Genomic DNA, 23,441 nt, shown 5'->3' on the forward strand with positions numbered 1-23,441 from the left:
ATCCAAGGAAGTGCAGTAGCTCCTTCACTAGCCCCATCTCAGAGCTGAACGTTCCCTTGCCACACAAAAGTTACAATGGCCACTGATGTTGTTTTGATGCTGTTCATCTTTCTCATGGGTTGGTTTTGGCCCAGTCTCCTATGTGTGTTCTTGCTCACCAGACACAGGATGTGAGTGAGGGCCCAAACAAGCCCTCCCCCGCAGAAGGTGAGGCATTGCTTTTAATCCTTTGTTTAGATCTCAGGAGAAAGCAGTGAGCAGAAGCAGCACTCACAACATTAAACCAAAAGCAGAAGGACTGTGTGGATATCTGGCAGTACTGTGATCCCCAGCATGGTTCCAGAAAGGAGTTATGCAATGGAGCCACCCCACTTCTAACAGGAGCCAATTGGAAAAGCCCTGGTGCAACTATAAACATCCTTCACTTTTGTTAATTTATTTTTTTATTCTATACATCAGTTCTGACAACCACTTTCAAGACCGGAAGGCTGAACGTTTGAAGGGCTTGTAACTTGTGGTGATTTTGTCATCCAGTTCTCTACAGCTTCATGTTTCATCTTCATGTTTAGTGCATTCAGAACTGTTACCTCAGGCCACAGAGCAGAGGTAGGCACTAGAGAGTCACACCACAAATGTAGGCAGCCCAACTGACCTACTCCAAAATGAGGAAATCTCATTCTACCACCGTATGGTGGCAGTGAATCTCATGGGTCTGAAAGACACAGGAGCCTCTACAAACTTCATAGACATGGGATTTTATTGAGAATGTGAATGGTTTTTTTACAGTTTAGACGAGGAACAGATCTTTCGTCACTGTACGCTATTTTGTGAAAGAGATTAGTTGGTTAACAACAGCACTAGTGAATTAAATGGTGGCTGGGAGTGTTCCTCACTAAAAACTGATTATTAAAGTTAGTTAGCAGCCCAATAGAAATTGTCCTTACAGTTCTGTAAGGACAATTTAGAAGTTCCTGCCAGTTTAGAAGTCAGCACATGGGAAGGAATGTTCCAGAAGGAAGTCTGCCTGCAGCCAGTCTGTTATAGAGGGTAAGAATTTAACACTATGGCCAGTCCATGCCCAGTAGCCTCAAAACCAACAGAGTTTAATCTTCTGCCAGAGTGAGCCTTACTCTCTGAGTGGGCATTGAATCAATTTCTCAACACTCCATTCACTTTTCATGTGGCCCAATTACTTTAGGTTCTCTGCATGGTACCAAAATAATTTGGGTCAAGGGCCTAATGTGGTTTAGGTTCAAAGTCATCTTTCACTAACGTGTCTCTGCATGTAATGTTTGATTCACTATGATGACAGAGTCAAGTTTATTTATTTATTTACTTTTCTTTAGAAAATTAGAGCTTGTTGCTGGTTTTGAGGATCCAAGTTACTGGGAACACTGGCCAATAGGTCAAGTGTATTGCTCTACCACATTTGTGCTCTTCCCCACAACTCCCACTGATTTGATCCCAGACATGAAGTCTCCCTAAAAGAACAAAAGCCAATGGCGATTTGAAACAAAGCCAGGTTATTCTGAATGCTTAACATAGGGTTCCTTGTTCCCAGAAATTAATCTACAGATATCCACGTTCTTTCACAGTTGGAAAGGAGAGCTTCCTTAAATCTTGTGCTGCCTACCAAGAACTGAAGAGGAAATACTGGGAAATACCTCTTGCATTGCACCCCTGACCTATTGGCTTGCATAGGGCAAAAATCACTACAAAGCTGGAGTGAAGAAAGCATAATTGTTCTAAATCAAATAGGATACAAATAGTAAACAAGTCTTCCGGGCCAGAACTGGTCATTTGGGGTACATGGATACTCATCTTGTTGACAGTAACTTTTCCAGAAGCTGCGGACTAACACTGAATATTTTGCATCATCCCCAACTGCATGCCACAACCTCAGCAATGCCATTTTAAGCAACCCAGAGCAGAACTACTGGCTCATACCAATTTTTAAGAAGGACTAAGAATGACTCACATTAAGATTTCAAAGCTCACAGACTGATCCAAGCCTATTGCTGTTATGGGACACTGCAAATGCTTCTTACCAATTTCTTACCAGGTATCGAGTAATCTCTCTTCCTGACACAGACTCCTTAAGAAAGGGACAGTATTTTTTGGACAGCAGCCATTAAGAAATGCACTGAAAACCCTACAAAAGCCTTTATAAATACTTCCCCGCTTTTATTCATCCTGTGTTTCCTCAATTACTTGAGACAAAAATCTGATTATGCATGGGAACACAGTTGTCCCAGCTCCTCATTCCTTGGACAGAAAGACATCTGATTCTGGCTATTTCTATAAACCAAAAACTTTAGAAAATTATTAGCAATGCTGTCAAAAAATCCTGCAACTAATTAGGATCACGTCTGGTCATTGGTAAACTCCACTTGAAGGAGTGGAATGCTTTCAAATGTGGACTGATCAGAAAGCTTGAATAGTTCAAGCTATAGTTCAAGACAAGAAACTGAATTAAGTTAAGAGTTAAATGGCTGTTTCCTTTTCCTGTTTCCACCTCAGGCTTAGTGAAAGAGTAGGACAGCAGATGACTGTCCATGAAAGGAAACATTAGTCAGTCTCCTTCTTCAGCTCTGTATCTTCATTTTAAATTCAGTTATGTTTCAGTGTGACTCACACATTCTTGGGACATTCTTTGTTATCATCTCTCCTGGGCATCAGTAACCTGTAACAAATAATTTGGCATCTGTAGCCAGGATGTCCCCCCTCAGACCTCTCAACAGCTTGTGGGGACACAACCCTAACAAATACTCCTGCCCCAATTCTATTGTCACTGATGACAGTACTAGACACTGATGAGAGCTGTATAAATTTCCAGTCCTTTCTGAAAACTAGTGAAGAATTGGGGTCAACCACTTCCTTCAGCTCCAGTGTAATCTCATGATATGGAAAAGTGATCCCCAATTTTCACTTCCCAGTTTCATTGAATAGTCCTTTTGTTCTCATGTATATGATACAGGCGGAACAGAAGCTAAGTCTGCTTTTCCTAATCTAACAATTATTTTATAAACTAGCTGTCCACTTTTATATCACTCCTTTTCAAAATAGCAATCTTGGTTTTTCCAATGTCTGAGTTTTTGCATGCCTTAGTTTCTCATGTCACCATTTCCTGAAGTCTTCTATTTGAGGGCAGACTTCTGTGTTGTCTCCAGAGCATTCATACAACATTATCCTCAATGGTGATGAAATCTCATGCCTATAAGTATTACAGAGTTAATTTAAACCCCACAAGGGTAACATCAGCCATTGCAATTGCACTGTTGAGACTGAATTTCAAATACTGTTGTGTTGTCCACTCACCTTCCCTGTACAGGTCAGGGAAAGACCTTGCAGAAAGTCCTTAATTAATACTGGAATTTTTTTCTTACTGTTCACCCTCACTTTGAGAGGTATTAGTTCTTAAATTTGCAGCATCCTCCTGACTGAAAGCTCTTTTCCCTATCTGTGGATTACCGTCAAGTGTGTCTCTGGAAAACCATCAGATGCTTTCCCAGCCCTAATTTTACTGGACAAAGTTTTTAAGCCAAAGGTCTAGGGATAGGATCTTCATTCTCCAGAAGATCCTAAATGAAAACACCTGTTTTTCATTTGCATGAATCTTTATTGAGACTGAATGATCAGAATTATTCACAATATTCTCTATGAGACTTTTTACATAAAATATCTCTTGGTACTTTTCTGTATACCATTTAACTTTTAGCAGTTCATGATGTGTGACCACTTAATACTCAAAGATCCTTTTTTTTCTCCTTCTCTCTCATTTCCAGTTGGTGAGTTCCCAGGAACAAAAGTAATTAGTCCCTATATCCATGGCAGTAAATTTTGCATACTCAAATCCAAGATTTCATTTCATCCATCTTTCAGTATTCATTTATAACATGCTGATTATTCTGTCCTTGTACCATCAGCAAATTTCATCCAAATGCTCTTTTTATTTGTGCCAAGGCCATGAATTCAAATATGAAACAAGATAAGGCCCCACAGTGACCTCCATTAGTAATCCCTTTTCCCTATCAAGATTCTGCCTTTGTGGAGCAGTCTCAAAGGCCTTTTAAAAATCAAAATATATCAGATTAAATGTTTCTCTTTTATTAAGTTTTTTGTTGACGCATCCCGAAAACTGAGCAGAGGATTTATGAGATACTCTTTGCTTAAAGAATTAATCTCAGTTATCAGGATCTTCCAGGTGTTTTGACATAATTTTAATTACCATTCTGACCAGCTTTCAAGAAACAGATAAAAGCTTCACTATTCTACTCCCCTGATTCATCCCTAGCACCTTTTTCAAAATTGTGGGTACAGTCTGTGTTGTGTTCCCTGAAGCTCTGATACCGTGGCAGCTTTCCATGACAGACCATATATTTTCCTAACCCAAGAAGCCCCACTACTAATCACTTGAAATTCTCTGGAATTCTTGGAGGTATACCATATTATATTTTAAAATTATCAGTTTGGTCCAACATTTCTCATTATCAACTCTCAATCTTTGAAAGCTGCTTCATTGTAAAAAACAGAGTGCATGCAGGACAGGAATACAAAATTCTCAAAACTGAAAGTGTATGTGAAAAAACAAGGTTTTTCTCGATTGTTCTCTTTAACCACCCTTGATCCAACACATCCACTAATTGTTTCACAGGCTTCCCGGTTCTCACACCCAGGAAGATTCTTATTTATCTTTTTCATTCATTTCATTGTTTGCTCTGCAACTCCCTGTTCTGTCTTCCCTCCTAATTATTAAATGCTGCAAATTCAAGCTTCTCCCTACCGTAAATTTTGAAGAACCTCTTTCTTGACTCTGAAATTATAAGTTAAGTCACACAGGTATCCTATTTTCCTTTTGATCCTCAGGAATGCTTGTCATCCAAGACTATTATTATTGCTGATATCATCGGTATCCTCCAGCACTTCTAAGGATTTTAATCTTTTACTATTAACTCTGATGTCTGCTTCTCAGTCAGAATGCAACAGCATGAACTGCTCATTAGTTTGAGTTATTGCGATCAAACTTTATATCCTGTCTGCGATTTCACACCATCTGCTTTTGAAGTGGCAGATAGGCTGTTAATCAGACTCACCGTGCTTCAGTGCCTGTGAAGTGTACTGGCTCTTTGAAAAGTGACTTCAGGTGGTTCTTCATTTACTGTTTCAAGCAACTTCTGTCCACGCTTACAGGTAGCCAGAGCTTTCCTAGCTGCCAGTCCTGGGAATCTGTCCACAGCTTTCCTTTCTTGCTTAATGCCCAAGATTTGATGCACAAAACAGGGTTCTCTCTTAAGGACAACTATCAATTGATCTTTTGGTTTGCTCACTATAAGCATCCAAAACTTAGAATAAAATTTTGTCAATTCCAAAGGAAGGAGCAGTATCCAGCTTCCTCTTTCAGAGCTATTTATATTCTACAGGGCTAACAAGCAAGAAAACCAGTAAAAATTACTTCAGCCTATCAAGTCGAATTAGCTAAAATGCACCTAAGCATCCTAACTGCTGTGTAAGAAGGTACGTTTATGTGTAGGCATTTCAGAGGAGAATCACTTTACAACTTTGCTGTACTTTGTATTCATTGAGCCTGTGGTAATACATGTGACAGTACCCCAGTGTGCTTTGGGGCCCTAGAATCTGACCTTCAATATCAATTTGTCTGTCTGTCCAACAACTGAAATGTTTCCCTTGTGAGTACTTCATAATCCTTATAGTAACACTATGCAAATCTTCTGAGTCAAGAAAGTGCAATTATAATGGAAATAATTTTTTTCATGGAAAACTCTTCAGATGTTCTACACTGAAGGAAAAACAGCATGACTTGAAAATGTATGCAAAACAAATTCATTCACTGACACTCCTTTCTCTTCCTAGAAAAGCACCTTTGTCTCACCCAAGTCTTCTAGCATAGAGCACAGCAGACCCTAAGCCACCAGAAAAACTTGTGAAGACCTCAACACCGTGGTGTGCCACACCATGATGGCCAGGAGTCCCCTCCCCAGAGCTCCCCTGCTCTCTATCCTTACAAACACTGAGACCACACAGGAGTGTGCATTTAAGTACTACTTAGAATCCTGTAGGCTCGTGCAGACTCCGACAGCTCCGACTTCACCCTCCAGGTTTTTCAGTTTGAACAGAAGCTCCAGAACAATGCAGAAGCTCCTGAGTATGATCTTCCTCCACCAACCTTTCCAGATGGCATCGTTCCCAGAGGCCCATTCACAGCACAACTCAGCCACAGAGAACCCATAGGAAGGGCTGGGGCAGACCAAGAACAACACGGTTACAATATTTTCCCCAGTTTGTGTTAGATCTGTATCCTGACTCCTGCCTCAGCGCACTGCTTTCTGTCAGAGATACCACAATCTGAACACACAGTTAAGCATTGTGCAGCAAGTTTTGTCATTTTGTATCTCTCTGGTATCTCCCATGTACTGCCCGGAATGTCCTAATGACTGGGGTTTGTAATCCACCTATTTTTGTCTCTGTGAATATTTAATCAGTCATTCACACAAAGAGGATAAGCTTCAAGGTGGGGGCGGGGGGGGGGGGGGGGGGGAAGGCATTAAAAAACAATTACGTCCAATTATCCAAAGCTGAATAACAAGAGCATTTGCCTAGGATACTCTGGCACATCTCTCTTTCAAACAGGGCATTTGACCTCGGGACACAGAAAGAACAGTCTCCCTCTGCTCAAGGTCCTTGGGAATGAGCCCTACTCTGTTCCCGTGCCTGCCTACAGCCACTCTGCCTGTCTGAAACATCAAGGGAAAAACGGGTGAGCCAGGTTTAAACCTCTGCTAAAAAGCCATGAAAAGAATGAATGTCCCTTGCAGAGATCTAAAAAAACAAGAACTCATGTAGGGTTCATGAAAATAAGAGACCAAATACAGGAGACAGACTTTATTTTTGTCCTTGCAGAGGGAAAGGTCACAGTACAAACTAAAGATTTAAAAGGCTTAAGAGAACCAGAATGAAAAGAGACATTACAAATGCACCAATTAGGGGAACAGCTTCAGTTAGAACTTGTGCCTTGTCACTCATCAAAGGATCCAATTACGAGACCAAAACCAGACTTTGTTAGTTCTGCAATTCACAGAACTACCTGCTTCAAAGCACATTAAAGTGCAGCTGCAGCCTGAAAAGTGACTATCACAGCTACGTGGGAAGGCATGGAGCCTACACCGAGTTTTGGAGGAAACAAAGACCCAACCTTCAGTCCCTAAGGAATGATCACAGGGACTTTCCTCGTTTCAACAAAGCCTCCCTGTATTGGAAGTACATCCAGTGGTCCTGTCTTGGACTTCTGAGGACTTCAGGGAGAGCCTGTACTGTTTCAGGTCCCATTTGAAAGCAGAAGTGGGTCTGGAAGAGACGGGACAGTCCATGTGGAAACCATTTTTGTGGGTAGCGAGAGACAGAGGGGCTTCTGTCCACCCAAGATACTCCACTGCCTTTCCCAGTGACCAAAACTCTGGAGTATGACTGGTTTGGGTTTGGCTGGCATTCCTCAGGCAGGGAATGACTGAAAGACAAAACACACCCCACTGCTGGGAGCCCGAGTGCAGTGTGTGGGAAGCGGACACACTTCACCCTGACAACTCTGTCCTACCGCTGTGTGAATAACTGGATTACATTTGAAGGCTTCCAGGATGAGAGGACATAGTCTCAAGATGTGCCTGGGGAAGTTTAGGTTGGGAGAATTTAGGTTGGAGGAATTACTTCACCAAGAGGGTGTTTAGACATTGGAATGGGCTGCCCTTGGAGGTGGTGGAGTCACCATCCCTGGAGATGTTTAGAACATTGGACGTGGCACTCAGTGCCGTGGTCTATGGTCATAGTGGTGTTCAGTCACAGGATGGACTCAGAGATCCCGGAGGTCTTTCCAACATCACTGACTCCGTATCTCCCCGCACACGGGTGAGGCCCTCACGCACAGCGCTGAGCCCCGCGGGGCGCTGCCCTCACGCACAACATGGACCCCCCGCTGCCATTTTGCGGGCGCCGCTCCCCACGTGCCCCAGACACGGGGGACGGCCCCGCCCGCGCCCTGACGTCACGAAAGGCGCATGCGCCGAGGGGAGGCGGGAGGGGGCGCCACCGCCCGAGGCCGCGAAGCGGGTCAGCCGGAAGCCGCCGAGCCCCGCGCAGGAAGTGGCCCCCGCGCGCACACCGCGACCAGCGGCCCCCGGCTGCGGCCGCCCGCGCGGCCCTTTGTGACTCATGTGACTGACGCTCGCGGCGCTGACCAATGGCAGAGGCTCCTCCCTTGCCCGCCTGGCCCCGCCTCCCCTCCGGCATCACGGCCAATCGGGAGGGCAAGTTCGCCTCCGTCGCCATTTACTCCCTGATGGATGGGTGCGAAACCCAATGAGATCGCTGGCCCCGCCCCCGCCTCCCGCCAATGCGCGCCGCGCAATGCGGCGCTGGCGGGCCGGGGGCAGCCAGGGAGGGCCCGCCGGACGCCCCCGCCCCGGCGGAGTCGCCGTGGCCGCCGCGGGCCGCGCTCCCGCCCCGGGGGCAGCCGCCCCGCCCTCCCCTCCGCCACCGTGAGGGGCTCCGGCCGCCCCCGGCCCCGGGCAGCCCCGCCGCCCGCCACACGTTCCCTGGCTGGTGCGACACGGGGCGGGGAGGAGCCGCCCGGCCGCTGCGTGCGGGGGCTCTGCGCGCTCTTAAGGTGGCCCCGAGAGCGCGACGGGAACGGGACCGGGATAGCCGGGGTGTCCCCGGGGGGGCGGCGGTGGGAGGATGCCCGCCCGGCCGTCAGGGTGAGGGAGCTGGGTGGAAGTTTGTGCCGGGAGATAAGAGCCTGTCACATGAGGATTCCCGCTGCAGAGACGGGGAGCGGCGGCTTGAGACAGTCTGTGCCTTCCTGTGTGTCCGAGGCTGGGCCAGCAAACACGTCCCTCGACGACTGTCCAGCCTTTGAAACTTCGGAGCTCCCGGCAGGTGCGGTTGGTTCTGGTGGAGATATCAGGTACACTGGCTTTCTTGTAGCTAGGATCCTAAACGTGTAATTGAAGCCTTGGGTTTTAAACCACGAGTTTTGGCTTCTTAATTGTGCAAGATGCATCATGACTTGCATGGGTATGTAATTCACATAGAGCACACCAAGAAATTATAAAACGTGAGTAACCAGTAAATCTTTACATACATGTCTACAGAATGACTGCATCTCTGAGGTGGCAAAAGACCTCTGAGAACATCGAGTGGAACCTTTGACTGAACACTACCACTGCAACTAGATCATGGCACTGAGTGCCACATCCAGTCTTTCCTTAAACACTTCCGAGGACATAGGCTGCACCACCTCCCTGGGCAGCACATTCATGTCTAATCACCGTGAAGAAATTCCTCCTGAAGTCCAACCTAAACCGCTCCTGACACAGCCTGAGGCTATGTCCTCCTGGCCTGTCACTTGCTAGCGGGGAGAAAAGGCCGACCCCCACCTGGCTGCCCCCTCCTTTCAGGTGGTTGTAGGGTGAGGGGGTTACCTCTGAACCTCTTCTACAGGCTAAACAACCCCCGTTCCCTCAGTCGTTCTTGTAGTTGTGTGCAAGTGCATAAACAAAAGTTTTCCTGGCTGAGAAGGTTTTTTTGTTTTGGTTTTTTTTTAAAACCCAAGCCAAACACCTAACCCTGCCCAAGGAAAAAAACGTTAGGATACCTGCATGTTACATAGGATTCCTGAGATGCCTGTTTATTACTAGTTGCAAATGGAAGGAACAGTCCTTCAACCAGGATGTAGAAGAGAATTCCTTCCCATATACTGAGACTTTCAGGGTCCCAACTGCCAAAAACCAAAGCCACCTCCTACACCTTCCTGGATGTGAGAAGTCCCAACTGCCCGCTACCCATCTGTCAAAATTTATAGATCTCCTTAGACAAATATTAACAATTCAGTCATGCGCAAAGCCTGTGGCATATTGAAAAAAATTGGGAGAAGGATAAAATACATTGAATGTAAAGTAAAAATAAGCTATGTGGTGACTGGTTTACTCTTTTTCCGTGTGTCTCCATCTGCTCTCCTCTGTATTCTATTTAGCTTTGAAAGGCTTTGGGATGTGTCTTTGTTGTCTGAATGCTGAATATGATGATGGATCACGATACATTTATCTCTGTGCATTTCTGCCACACTGATCCTTTGCCCTGCCTCCCTAGGGCACTTTTTGTGTTGGATAGTAATTTTTGCATTTACATACTTACAAGCAGTGGAACAAGTTAGTTACATCTTACCTTTTAATTGTCTATAAAAAGCAGGTAGTACTTCAGATATTCATTCGAGGAGAGGATCCTGAAAACCAAAAGGAAAAATAAGTAGAGAGCACACATCGGATGCCTGGCACACGCTGAGTCCAACCACAGCTTTTTAACACCTCTGCATTTGGCTACAGATCAAACAACTTGCAGATACCACCCGTCTGCCTCCCAGCACAATGATGCTCCTGCCTTGTCTCAGTAAAGAGTAGTCTGAGCACTGTGTGGACACAAATCCTAGCTAGAGGGGGATTGGGGAACTTGGAGTAGCAGACACACCCAAAGACCACCTAGCCCAAAGAGAGGTCAGAAGAGAGGCAGAAGAACAAGGGAGTTGAAGCTAAGCTGTTCACACAGGGCTTGAGTGAGGCTGGGAGAAACGGCAGACTCGGACAGAGCTCTGCTGTGGCCGTGGGAGGGGAAAAGATGGTTGTTGGCCCTTGGAATGATGAAAAACACCATAATGGGGATCTGTAGTGAGATAATACGAATAGTATGGAGAGAAAGGCAGGAAACCCTTCCTGACAGAACAGGTAGTAGCATAGGGAGGGAAGTTGTGATTAGAGCTGGTGGCATAGGTGCAGAAGAAGGGGATAGTGTGGGAGAAGGAGGCCACAGAATCCTGAGAGGATGGGGGATGATGACCGACTTCCTGAAATGAAGGTGTGGAACTATGGCACAGGTTTTGACCTGTTGAAGGAATGGAAGGAGTCATTGCAGGTGCAATGGTAAACTCAGCCCTGCAAAAGCAGCAAATTTTAAAACACCCCCTCTGCTATCTCAATTTCCATATTACAGTTTCCAGAAGTAAAAAAAAAAAAAAAAAAAAAAAAAAAAAAAAAAAAAAATCAGAAAATGCCATTTCCTCCCAGTATATGTGCTGTTCTCTACTTCAAGCTTTACAGCAGTGCTGCTATTTGGAAGGATTCAGATGTGAAACCACATACAAAAAATGAGATGATTACATACAGGGCAACTTTCAGATAACTGGGATAGGGGTCCCAGGGGGGCTGTTTTGGTCATGCTTTTCAGATTGACACATCAAAATTATGTGCCTGCCACACTGTCCGCAGGTGTATGGGACACCAGGCAGCGCCTGCTCCTCCTCACACACACATTGTAGAGTAATGCTCATTTGGCATGCTTTACTGCACAGTCCCCTTTAACGTATAATGAACTACTGCCTTGGTGTGCATCCCTGAGACACATCAGCAGGAGACTCCTGGTTTTTGGCCTGCTGGGTCAGAGTGGGACAGCACTGAGTGTAATTCACAGAGTCACAGGATGAGTTAGGTTGGAAGTGACCACAGTGGGTTATCTGGTCCATCCTTGTTTTAGCAGGGTCCTCCCAGAGTGCATTGTGCAGGATTGCATTTAGATGGTTCTTGAGTATCTCCAGTGAGGGAGACTCCACAACCTCTCTGGGCAGCCTTTTCCAGTGGACAGTCTGTACAGTGCAGTTAACCTGCACAGTAAAGAAGTTCTTCCCCGTGTTCAGGTGGAACTTCCTGTACATCAGCTTCTTCCTCTTCATCCTAAGAGGTTGGCATCACTGAGAAAAACCTTGTTGCATCTTCTTGGGATGCCCACTTTAGATATTTATACATATTAATGAGGTAAATTAATGGGGTTTCCTATATGGTTCTAGCTGGCTTTAACACAGAGAATAGATAGCAATGAAACTTTTAACAGGATTGTGGAAGAAACACCTTTTATTAAGACCTGGTGATGTCTCTGCAATAGGTTGTGGACACACAATGCTTGAGAGAAGACTACTAGAGAGAGCTGCATTGTTTTGGGGTGGGAGTTGACTCGGAGCACTCAGGGCTGAAGTAGGGCACCACCACAGCCTGGCCGGCGTGAGCAGAGCGGCTGGGCAGACCCCGACCCAGGGTGCCCATCTGTGAGCCCCTGTGCCGGGGCTATGCCCGGCTATCGCTGGGGTGACCCCGCAGCCGCTGCCCCCCGTTTAGAGCGGCGAAAGGCGGCTGATGGCAGCGGCCTGGGGGCGAGGGCCCCACGGCCATCTCCGCGGTGAATCGAGCCTCCCCCCGAAGCGGGGGAAGGGCTCGGCCGGTCCCGGCCTGGCAAAGCGGGCGGGCAGCCGCTGCTCCCCCGGCCCGGCGCCTCCTTAACCCGGGGAGGCGGGGGCGGCCGCGGCCGGGGGGAGCCGGGGGAGGCGGAGCGGCGGCCGGGGAGGAGCCGGGGCCTGCAGTGGAGCCGCAGCCCGGAGCAGCAGCCGCGGGAGCGGCGGGGCCTGGAGAGAGTCAGCGCCGCCCGGGCCGGGCCTGTCGCACCGGAGCCCGGGGAGCCCCCGTGGACGAAGCCGCGGCCCGGCGGAAGGCGGCGGAGGCGCCGCGCAGGCCCGCGAGCCGCCGCGGCCTCCCGTGGTAGCCGAGCCCGGGCAGGAGGAGCTGGGGCCTGGGGGGAAGCCAGGGACAGCGGCCGGGGTGGGGGGACACCCCCTTAGCCTGCCGGGGTGGGGGAGAGACCCTGCCCGCCGCCCCCCGCCCCGTCCGCAGCCGCGTTAGGCAGCCCCGCGCCCGCTGTGAGGACACCCCAGCGCCCCCCCTGCCAGGCCCCTTCCCCGCAGCTGGTGAGGGAGCTTAACACTTGCCCCCTTCCCCACTAACGAGCCAAGGGTGTGCGGAGGCCCCCGGCACCCAGCCCTAGCAACTATCTAGAAGCAGGTCTGCTCTTTCTCGCAGTGGAACAGAGCCTTCTGGAGCTCCCTCGATACTTGTTACCGGGAGAGGGGTCCTCAGACCCAGTTCCTGAGGAGTGTGAGAATAACCTTTACTGCCGGCTCCCTCCTGCTGCTGAGAGAAGTCTTCTCTCAAGCCCTTCCCCGGACCAGGTAGTAGTGGGTGTTTTTACAGAGGAAATCCTGTATGCCCAGGAGAGGCAGTTCCCAAGACAGAAATAAGCAGGAGCTCCAGATACTTACCTAGTAATTTTAATTATTTACATCTGCTCAGCAGGTGCTAGAGCAAAACAAGGGAGAGAAAGCAGAGAGAGATTTAGCTAGTCTTTCCTTTTCCAGTTGCTGTTAACTGTAGATAAAGGTAATTTCCAATACTGATTTCATCCTCCTTCATCCCAAGGAAGATCCCTCATCCCCTAATCCCAAGAGGGTTTTCTTCAAATACCCAGTGCAAGGAGAGAAGACACACCTCCTAGTTACAGGGAGAGGAAAAGGCAGATTTCACTGATAATATCCACGGAGATAGCAAGAATTGGTTTAGAGAAAGGGATTTTTTTCCCCTTACGGCAAGACGTACCTAGAGAAGAGAGATTTCTAGGTAGGCAGGTTGGGGAAATAGATTTCTGAAATAATCTGACCATCAGTGAAAAGGCTGTTTCCCGGGGAACACCCCTTTAGTAGTTAGCTGCCTGACGGGAGAGAGGATCTCCATCCCGGGATAAAACCAGCAGTTTTAGGGGACTGACAACCCCCAAGCAGATTGTTTTAGTACCCAACATCCTGATTTCATCCACAATCCTTTCGCCCTCGAAATATTTTTTGAAGAAGCCCTTGGAATAGCTGACAGCAGCGGTCTGAGTATGGGTCTCAGAGAAGCAGTGTGAAGGGCAGCACCCCAACAACCAGCACTGAAGATAATCCACCTCCCTCCAGAAAATCTTCCAGACAGAGTGAGTGACCACATTATATCACCTCTCTATTCCTAGCTGTCTTCTGTCGCCTTCTGTCCTTGTTTTCTGTATCTCTTCTTCTCTCACTGTATCTGCATGCTTTTAATCGTTTAGCTCTTTCTGTTTCTGGACTTCTCCCCACCTTCTTTTTCTGTGTGTCTCTCTCAATCTCATTCATTTAGCTGCCTTACGGAATTGACCTGATTCTTTCCCTCACTATTTAGCTTATGGGAGATCTTAGCCCTCTTTAATTGTAAGAAGCCTCTCTGCCCTTTCCCTTCTACTTTCTTTCACTGGTTTATTCATCCTAGACTCAGCCTTAATCATCACTGGTGTGAATTAATTTCTGTCACTTAGGGGTCATTGAGAATGATAACAGTGGCCACAAAAAGCTTTGAGGAGACAGGAGCACTGATTTGTAGTGCCAGTGTCCAAGGATGCACCCGTGGGGTGGAGTGTCAGTTCTCCATGTGGGTCCTACTATGCTTGTGACTGTGGGAGTAAAATGACTGTCCAGTGCAGACCTCGCTGTGCTTGGGGTCTGAACCTACAGATCCCCGTGCAAATACTCTGAGATGTGCGTCCTAGTGTACCTAAGGGACTGTGGGATGAATTCTGGAAAGAATGCCCTTGAGAGTGGGTCCTGTGGTGCTCAGGGGCCTGGCAGTGAAAGCTGTGACAGTGCTGGTGGAACCTGCTCTGAAAGCCAGAAGAAGCCGTTCAGTTGCCACCAGTCTTCATATGTGTTTTATGCTGCATTCAGGGGCTAGGAATGTGAATCCTAGTGCTTGTGCTGCGTGAGCCAAGCTGCTGCTTTTTGTAAATGAGGCAGTTAATTCCCAGCCACAAATGAGTATTCTGACACCAGCGTAGTGATTTCCTGAGAAATCAAGTCTGAGGGAGACGTCGTCTCAAATAAAGCCAAAGCAGATTCCAGTAGCAGAGGAATCTTGGCTATCTCACATGAGGTATTACTGTTTCTGGTGAGATAGCAGTGAGGAAATCCAAGATCAAAGGGCCAGGACAGGGAGCCCTATTGGAGAGCAATGGTTAAACAGGGAGTCCCTGAAGAAGGAACTCCTTGGTGTAATGTGCTTGCAAGATCAGACAAAAGATGCCAAAGTGATTCCCCATTTTGGCATAGAATTTTGTCAGTTATCCATAGCTTCAGAAGGTGACTCTTTCTAAGGGAAGGCTGAACCATCAAGCATACATATGTTCTGGGGGTACTGTTAGATGCCCTCCTACCTGTTGCCCTATAGTTATGCAATCAGCCTGTTTTGAGTAGAGCTGTGTTATCTAGCACAAGGGAAGAGATAACTGAGGCATTTTGGCCTTTGTACATTCAAGGGGATAAACTGACTTTTCATGCTTGTGAGGTTAATTTACCTCACGCTGCCCCCTTCCTCACAGTCATGACTTGACATTTTTCAAGTGCTTTTGCCTCTGATGGATGCCAGGGCACTTTACAGAATATATACACCAGCCTTGACAAAATTCTGCTCTTCCACAACAATTACTTTTGTGCATATGAAACATTTTTTTTCTTCGATTGATGATAAAGATTCTGTATTTGCTTTCTGAGCTTTAAATGTTCATTACAGACATAAAAGACTGGAAGTGGTGTGCTATAGACTAATTGTTATTTATTTGTTAATTGCTGACAAGGCATTCAGTACTGACTTGGACAGCAAATTAAGACAATTTCTGCTCGAAAGATCTCATAATCTAAAACACAGCTATACAAAAGCTGGGACATACTCATAAATTTTAGGGAATAATTTTTTGTGAGCACAGCTCTTAAAAGTGATCATGGTATTCACATCAAATGTTTATCACAGGTGAAAATGCAGCTTCCTCTGAGATGGAATACTGCAGCTGCTCTGCACCATTTATTTTATACAAAAGTATCTATGCAAGAAAAAGGGAGAGTATTATTTATCTTCATGAAAGTGCAGGGTACTTTATAAACACATTTATATGGAAGTGTTACGTCTATAAGAGTTTACATTAAGAATGTTAAACCTGACCATCTAAAATTAGACTTGAAAAACCACATTAATGTACCTACGTAAATAGCCTAATTATTGTAGATGCCTAGGAACGTGGAGTTGACTTCAAAAGAAGCAATGAAGTCTTCTACATTTGAGGAAAAATACACTTAGTTGTGCATATATGGGTTTGTAAATTTAAATTTGAATGTTCATGCTTCCAAAAGTTGACTTTTTAAGTTGAAGCAGTCTGATCCTGTCCTATGGGCACTCGGCTCCCCTCTGAGAACTGACAGTGTGGCATTTCTCAGGTCAAGCCCTTAAGCAAAATGAAATGAGACGGTCCAAAGAGTTATGGGAAAAGAATTATGTTACTGAAAGATCATGAGGTTATAATAGTGTAAGTATGTGTTTTATAACTTCTTGGGTTTTATCTTGAAATGTGGTTTTGTAGGCAAGTTTCTAGGATAGAAAAAGGAGTCCAAAAAGTTGGAATAAAAGAATGAAGCATTTTGAGGAGTTGGGATCTAAGTTTTCAGTCTGAGAGGGGGTTGTGACTACTGTAGTCCTTCTGGTTTGGGGTTTTTTGCTCAGATTTTTTTTCCCCCTCTAAAAATACAGCTGAATGTTGGTGTCTCTGAAGAAGTTTATTCTTATCACAGAGGTACAGGTTACTACCTCTTTCACTAAACTTCAGCTGACCTTCATGTAAGGGGAGATTCAGTCTGCATCCCAGTTTGGATCTTTGGCCCTTTACTTCAAATGTCAGAAAGGAGGAGTGGTTAAGGGCAACTGTGATATGGACAGCTGTCCCTCAAGAGCAGGACTGAGCTGATTATCTCATTTTACACAGCTGTCAGACAGGAATTGGATCTCAGTCATTAGCAACCAAAAGATGAAAAATGCTTCTGGACTCATTTTTCCATTTGCTTCTCCCAACCTTGGGTAGAAGAGTAACCAGTGATTTTCATGTGGAACCTTCTATGTTTTTGTAGTACTCCATTTGCAGAATCTGTTTCTGAGTGATGCTTCAGAACCAAAACTTTGAAGGATACTGATTTTGGTCTGGGAGGCATCTTAGAGAAGATGAGTAGTCCCTAGATTGATGGGCAGCCCCATGTGATAGCTAAAATGTTTGAACTCTCCAGCTGTGTTAACTCTGAAACCTAAAGCAAAGCCTTTAATTTGTAGTATTGTTGGCGGTTGCACACGTTATTTTAGCAAGAACATCCAGGTGATGTGTTCAACCTCCAATTGCTTATTGTCTTTGTGGGAGGCAGTATTGCTACTTGCTGTCTGTTTTACTGGTTTTGTTTCCTTCTTCCTCCGAATGGATATATGATGAACATAAAAATCTATAACATATTTCAGCCCTGAACGCATGTTTCTCACTTCTTAAAGGCCGTCTGTGTATGTGTATTACTGAGGGAGGGCAAGCATTCAGCAGTGTGTTTTCACAATTAATTAATTGCAAATTTTCATCTTAAGTTTGAAGTGCAAATGCAAAATACTGTGAATGTTTCAAAATTTGGAGATCTCACAGCCAACTTTAAGACCAATTTAATGCTATATCCTGTGGTGCTTTGCCAAGATTTAGACTAGACTGTTGTTTTATCCCTCTGTCTTTGACCTGCCCAGGCTTCCTATTATGAACCTGACACTTCCTTAGGTAGGCAGCACAGATTTAAAGGTAGACAGCAGAGATTTTGGTAGTGCCTGACCTTTCCTGAATCCCTGGGCTCCACAGAATCATGTGGCACTCATGTTCCTCTCCTGCACCTTTAAGGCCCAGCATGCTTCCAGCCTGCCTACTTCTTGACTCTCATTTCCTCCTACTCCTCTGTTGTTCCTGCTCTTTGCATCTCTTTTCTCTTGTGGTCCCATTGGCATTCTGTCCTATGGTCCTAGAAGACCAAATGCTGCTTTTCTCTTCATCAAGCAAGCATCCCTCATCTCCTCACTAGGATTCTTCACTGGCAGGAGTCTTTTACTGCATCTCACAGGCTCTGGTCTTACTTCTACACTTGCATTTTGACTTGTTCCTGGTTTCCTTTTGTTAGATTATATGCCTGTGTACAAGTAGGATTTTTTGTCTGAGGTTATCTCAAGAAACTTCTTTTTTTAATCACTGAAAATAACCAGTTTTGCTTGCCTGGGGAATGGCACTTGGTCTCCATAGTCCAACTCAATTTCATTCTCCCACCCTCCCTTCTCTTCTGGTCCTTCTCCTTCCTCAGGAAGTTAGTTAGAATAAAACCCCCTTCCATTACATTCTCTGGTTCACTCTAGCACTTGAGGATCTTGGTTTTCAGAACTGGGCTGAGCATTTTGTGCAAAGCCCAGTACCTCATTCCTCATCTTTCTGAGCTGGTCAGTTTATTTGATGTGAAATCAAGAACTAAGGGAATGTGTGTTCTTTTTTTGGCCTTTTTTATGTATCAGAGAGACTGAATAATGAGGAACGGGGTGAGATGATGAGTGAGGGCTTTTATACCTTGAGGAAAAAATATTTGCTTTTTTGTTTTTTACCATTAGCAATTCAAATTTTGTGTATGCTCTATAAAAACTGTGGCTGATTATAGCAGAAATATGTAATTACTGTTAAAAGTTCAAATCTGAATAATTGGGAAAGAATCTGAACACTTTGTGGTCACAAATTAAAGGAGCAAAGTTCCTGAATTTTCAGTTTCCCTTAAAAACCTATTGTTAAATAAAACCAAGACAAATTCTCCCTCCCCATCAGGAACTTGCAGAGAAAAATAAACAAGCTGCTAGAATAGTTATATCTGAAGTTCTTTTTATCTCTACCTGAACAAAGCAGATAAGGTTTGAATGTAGAGAACTGGTCTGGGCTTTGGGAGAGCAATGTTCTCTGCAAAGTTCTGCTGTTTCTTTGCTGGCTGACCTTGGGCTGCATGCTTCTCCATGCATGGCTTCCCATTTATCCTGGAATAGGTTATTGATCCTTTATAAGGGTTCCAAAGTATAAGGATGAAAACCACTTTATAATGGCTGCCTGCTCTTGCTGCTGATTGCCTTAATTACAATGTGATATTGAACTTAAAACTTCTATATGCTGGTTTTTGTGGCATTAGGAAACAGTAAAAGCCCCAATGAATTTTTGTTTCATTGAAAGACCAGTCACTCCAAAATGGCAAGATTCTGTATGATTGTGTGCAGTCTAGAACTTTTTTTATAAGTTGACTTCAGTATAGATACTCTCATTCCCTTGAAGCTTCTCCTGAGATCTCTGATGACCTTTTCTTGGCCAAGTCTCAGGGTCTCTATTCCATCTTCATCCTTCTTGGCTTCCCTGCTGTTTTTGACACTTGATCATGCCCCGTCTTGAAATCTTGTCCTCCCTTGACTTTTGTGACAGTATTTTCCTGGTTTCCCTCCTAACTATTCTAGTCATTCATTCAGTACCCTCTGTACTAAGCTGTTTACTTCCCTCAATTTTTTTTCCCCATAACTTAGACACAATGACCCACTTCTAGTATCCTCTCTTTGCTTTTCTTTACCTCCTTCATGCCAGGGATGTTAAATGATGCAGCTTTGCATACTATCTTAACATATTTTTTAATTAATTGCTGCAAGTTTAAGATCCCTGAGGCCAATATGGAACTTGAGAAAGCTCCTTCGAGGTTTGCCTTTGTTTCCTGCTTTCCTCTGCTGCAGGCTTCCACACTTGGGCCTGTAACATGTTCTTGCTTTGAACATGCAGTGTAGGACTCACCTTCCTGTTCATGGCCTGAATGTTTTGCTGCTTCTTTGAGTCTCTTTGGGTAACCCTTATGCTTCCTCCTTCATTTCCCATCTCTGTTACTGTGAGCTATTCTTGCTGGCCTCTGACAACCGTGTTACCTTCTGGTCTTGTTAGCAACACGATTGCTGGAGCTGTCCTCCTGGCATGTTTTCTCAACACGTTGCCATCTCCTCCTTGACAAGCCTGTGCTTTGGCTATCATCCACCACATAAGGTTCCAGCTTGTTGTGCTCACTCTAAGGGGCCTTCACATTTCTGTTTCTCCCCTATCTGTTGCTGTCCCTTACTGCATTGTCCTTTGCTCTGCCAGCGACACAAGCATGACATTGTGCTTTTCCATTTTTTACATGAACGTCTCTTTACATTCTTCCTCAGCTGACTCATACCTTGTTACACAGAGGAATATTGCCAGCCAATAGCAGCCAGACATACTGGAAAGTACTTATTTCATAGATCCCTAGAATCATTAAGGTGGGAAAAGGCCTCTAAGATTATTGGGTCCTACTGTTAATTGCATATTTGCAATTAGCTGTTTTCAAGTATGCAGTAGCCATTATTTGCATTTTTAAAAATTATTCAAAGGTCTAACTGATACTCAAATGTAGTCATCCACTGTATGTACCCCAGTCTCCCTGGCTCCTTTTGTGAAGAAGCATGATTGCAAAAGAAATAAAGATTGTTATAAGCAAAGACACATCTTGAAGACTGGAATGTTCAAGGTTAGAGCAGAATAATATTTACTTGCAGCTGCAAGGTGACAACTGTGGCAAGCATGTGTGTGGAAGAAAGACTCCTTTCAGTATCTGTAAGGAGATGAACAGAAGATTTAGTTTCAGGATGATACACAAAATGGAGCATTTTGTGAGTAGGATGCCAAGTAGCAGTACTAGTGTTTTAAGCAAAAAGAAACCATTAATTGGTGTGTGTTCTGTGGTTCTGAATCCTCTTGAGCTTCAAGCATGGTAGAAATCTTTTCGTGTTGTGAGCCAGGCAGGGATTGTCAGGTGTTTTGTCTACTGGAAGAGAGTTCTGTCAGTTTGAGAATAACAGCTAACAGAATAGTAAAAAGGAATTATGTTAAAACAGTGGTTGAGACTTAATTTATGAGTCTCACACAGTATTATTTGATTCTTCTGATCATTCTCCAACTTCAATTTCAGCTGTGCTTTGCTCTTAGACTCCTCTTTAACAGGCTTCTCTGCAGTGCTTTGGTAATGTCAACCCATGTGCTCTATGTACACTTTGGGCACGTGGTATTCAACTAATCTGCACTTGATGCTGATTTCCTTTTTTCCTATGAATTCAGTACAGAGTTCTTGCTACTGCTTGATACCCATTTCCACGAGTGGGTTGTGGTTTGTTTCAGCAACTATAGCAGAGTTCATATTGACTAACCTGTTTTCAGTGGTTCAGCCTTTGGTGAACAAGTTCTGACCACTTGCAGTCAGATTTTCATTTTCCCTGTACGTGGCTGACGTTCCTTTCTCTGCCATAGAAGCTTTTCACTATTGCTGTCATTAAAATGCAAGGCTAACTGTAATTTTTCATGGAGAGACCCATTTTTTAATGTGAATAAGAATACAGTTTTCATTTATAAGCATGTTACATTCTTTTTGCCTGTGTTTCTGTATATGTCTTTGCAATGCTGTGTAGATCTTCTGGGCAAGATAGTCTGCATGCTGATCTACTTCTGGTGTTGTCTCTAATTTTGGAAACAATCTGGGTATTAAATTGGTGTTTACATGTCTTCTGGTGCAGGTTTATTACTGGATGTGATTCTGATAGGCAGGTAAATTTGAAATCCTTCAGGCTGGGGGCTGTCATAGGGCTGGGGGAATACCTATGTTTCCAAGGGAAAATTTCATTTCAGATATGTGCTCATAAATTTGACTTATGCTAAAACCAGTTCCCTATACCTTTCTCAGTGTAAGAGTAATTGTTCCGTTAATATTCTTAAAGCAAATGTCAAAGATTTCTCTCCTGCCTTGGCATATGCTTGGAATTGCAGCTGCTACTTCCAATGGTGATTTATTGCGTAGTGGTACTGAGGGTGGAGGGATGCTGCAGAGACACTTCTGCTGTGGTGATGTATTTTCATTGCACTTCTTCAAAGTGCTTGGTTTACTTTTTACTTCAAATCTGTTATTGGGAAGGTTGTCATGGGACATTTGGCTTATTATTAGAATAAATCTTTTCTAGTAGTCTTATTACAAAGGAAATAATTTCCAGCTCAAAAGTATTTTATGTATACCAGTATTGTCAGTATCATTTACTGTTTCTTTTGACAGGTGTTACACATGCCCCACTTTACCTTACACAGCATCATAAATAAACAAACTGGTCCTAACTTTGAACACATATTTTCATACTGTCTTAGGAGTGTCTGCAATGTTTGTGTAGTATTTCTCAGTGCTTTTTTTCCCTGTGTGTTTATATAGCAGACAACAAAAACATTTGATTAGTTGGTCTTATTAAAATCTGGCAAGGCCCTAGCTATGCTCAATCCTAGCCTGTTAGGCCCATAAAGATACTGCTTCTCTTGACATCAGCATATTTCAGACTTTGGCTATAATGCCATCTGTTGATAAGTTTAAATAAGCAGGTCAGGTTTTGTAAACTATACTATTTGTCAATTTCAAACAAAGCTAGGACATAATTGCCTTTGGAATTGAATCCTGGTGCACTTCCAACATGAGGGTTTGGGTGACTTTATAGTTCTCACAAGACTTCATGCTTCATTAGTACCAAAAATGCCTGCACAGTCAGTGCTGTTCATTTACTAAATTCAAAATACAAATTTGTAGCCTGCTTGTGCACCTTTTACAAAATGGAGAGAATTGAAAGGTCCTATGATAAATGTGCTATCATGACATTTATCTAATCTGAAATGACAGTGAAAACAAATTTGTTTGCTTTTTATTTTTCTTTGAGACTTCATATGAACCTTATTTTGTTGAGATTTCTATTCATTAAAGGAAAATCATATCCATATAACAGTTTAATTATAACAAAACAATTAGTCAAGCAATTTATATTAAGCTATACATGGCTTAAAAGTTTTCATCTTCCTCTAACTGATAATTTTCACAACCATCTCAGTGTTTTGTGTGGCTTGGAACAAATTTTCCATTCAGAATACCATAAGCACGGTGCTTCCTGTGTGCCATGAAATAGCACTGAGCATTCAGAGCTGTGCTGTCTTGCACTCGCAGTAGCTGTGAGCAGGACTCGGACCCTGTGGACAGGTGCACACTGTGACAGCTCATACTCAGAGGCAACAGCACGCCGTGTGCTCTTAGGTGACAGTGGCTTCCTTTGGTTGGATCCCTTTTCCCTTTGTGGCTCATGACTAGTGAGAACCATGTGCCTCCTGTTACCACATCTGCAAGCCTGTAGTTAATTGGGAAAACATTTTTGGCTTGTTCTACTGCTCCCCAAAAAGGGAAGCATGGTTCTAGGGTATGAGAATTTCTCTTACCTCCTTGTCCCCAGGGATGGGTTTTCCTCCTTTCATGTGGCACTGCAGACAGAAGGGTGCTGTCAGACTGCAGTGCCTTTCTTTTGTCAGTAACATGACACCTATCATTCCTTCCAGGTTAAGTTTCATTTTATGAATAATACCTACCAACCTCTCTTCCTTCATTTGATTCCAGAAATATAAACATTTCCTGAAGGCTTCTCACAAGTACTTACCAAAATATGGATAGCAATTTCAGTCTGGGCAGATAATCAGTGTCCTTTTTTCTTATTTCTTACATGAAACAAGTATTTCTGTGA

At 44.4% G+C, this 23,441-nt stretch overlaps 1 protein-coding gene across 7 annotated transcripts in view; it reads left to right on the forward strand.

The window, feature by feature from the left end:
• The first annotated feature begins 8,480 nt into the window (after nt 1-8,480).
• Nucleotides 8,481-23,441, forward strand: part of FOXJ2 (forkhead box J2) — a 31,337-nt gene continuing 16,376 nt past the window's right edge. Inside the window, exons 1-2 of one of the 7 annotated variants that reach the window (XM_064409861.1) lie at nt 12,425-12,850; nt 12,963-13,908. Coding sequence is in view for 2 of the 7 variants with exons in the window: in XM_064409858.1 (XP_064265928.1) it covers nt 8,814-8,946 (133 nt within the window). In the remaining 5 variants the exon portion in view is untranslated. Of the gene's footprint in view, nt 8,975-12,424; nt 13,909-23,441 lie in introns of those variants that run through there. The other 6 variants (XM_064409863.1, XM_064409858.1, XM_064409857.1 and 3 more) reach the window with 6 other exon arrangements.

The sequence above is a fragment of the Passer domesticus genome, chromosome 2 (genome assembly GCF_036417665.1).
Source record: "Passer domesticus isolate bPasDom1 chromosome 2, bPasDom1.hap1, whole genome shotgun sequence".
Classification (NCBI taxonomy): domain Eukaryota; kingdom Metazoa; phylum Chordata; class Aves; order Passeriformes; family Passeridae; genus Passer; species Passer domesticus.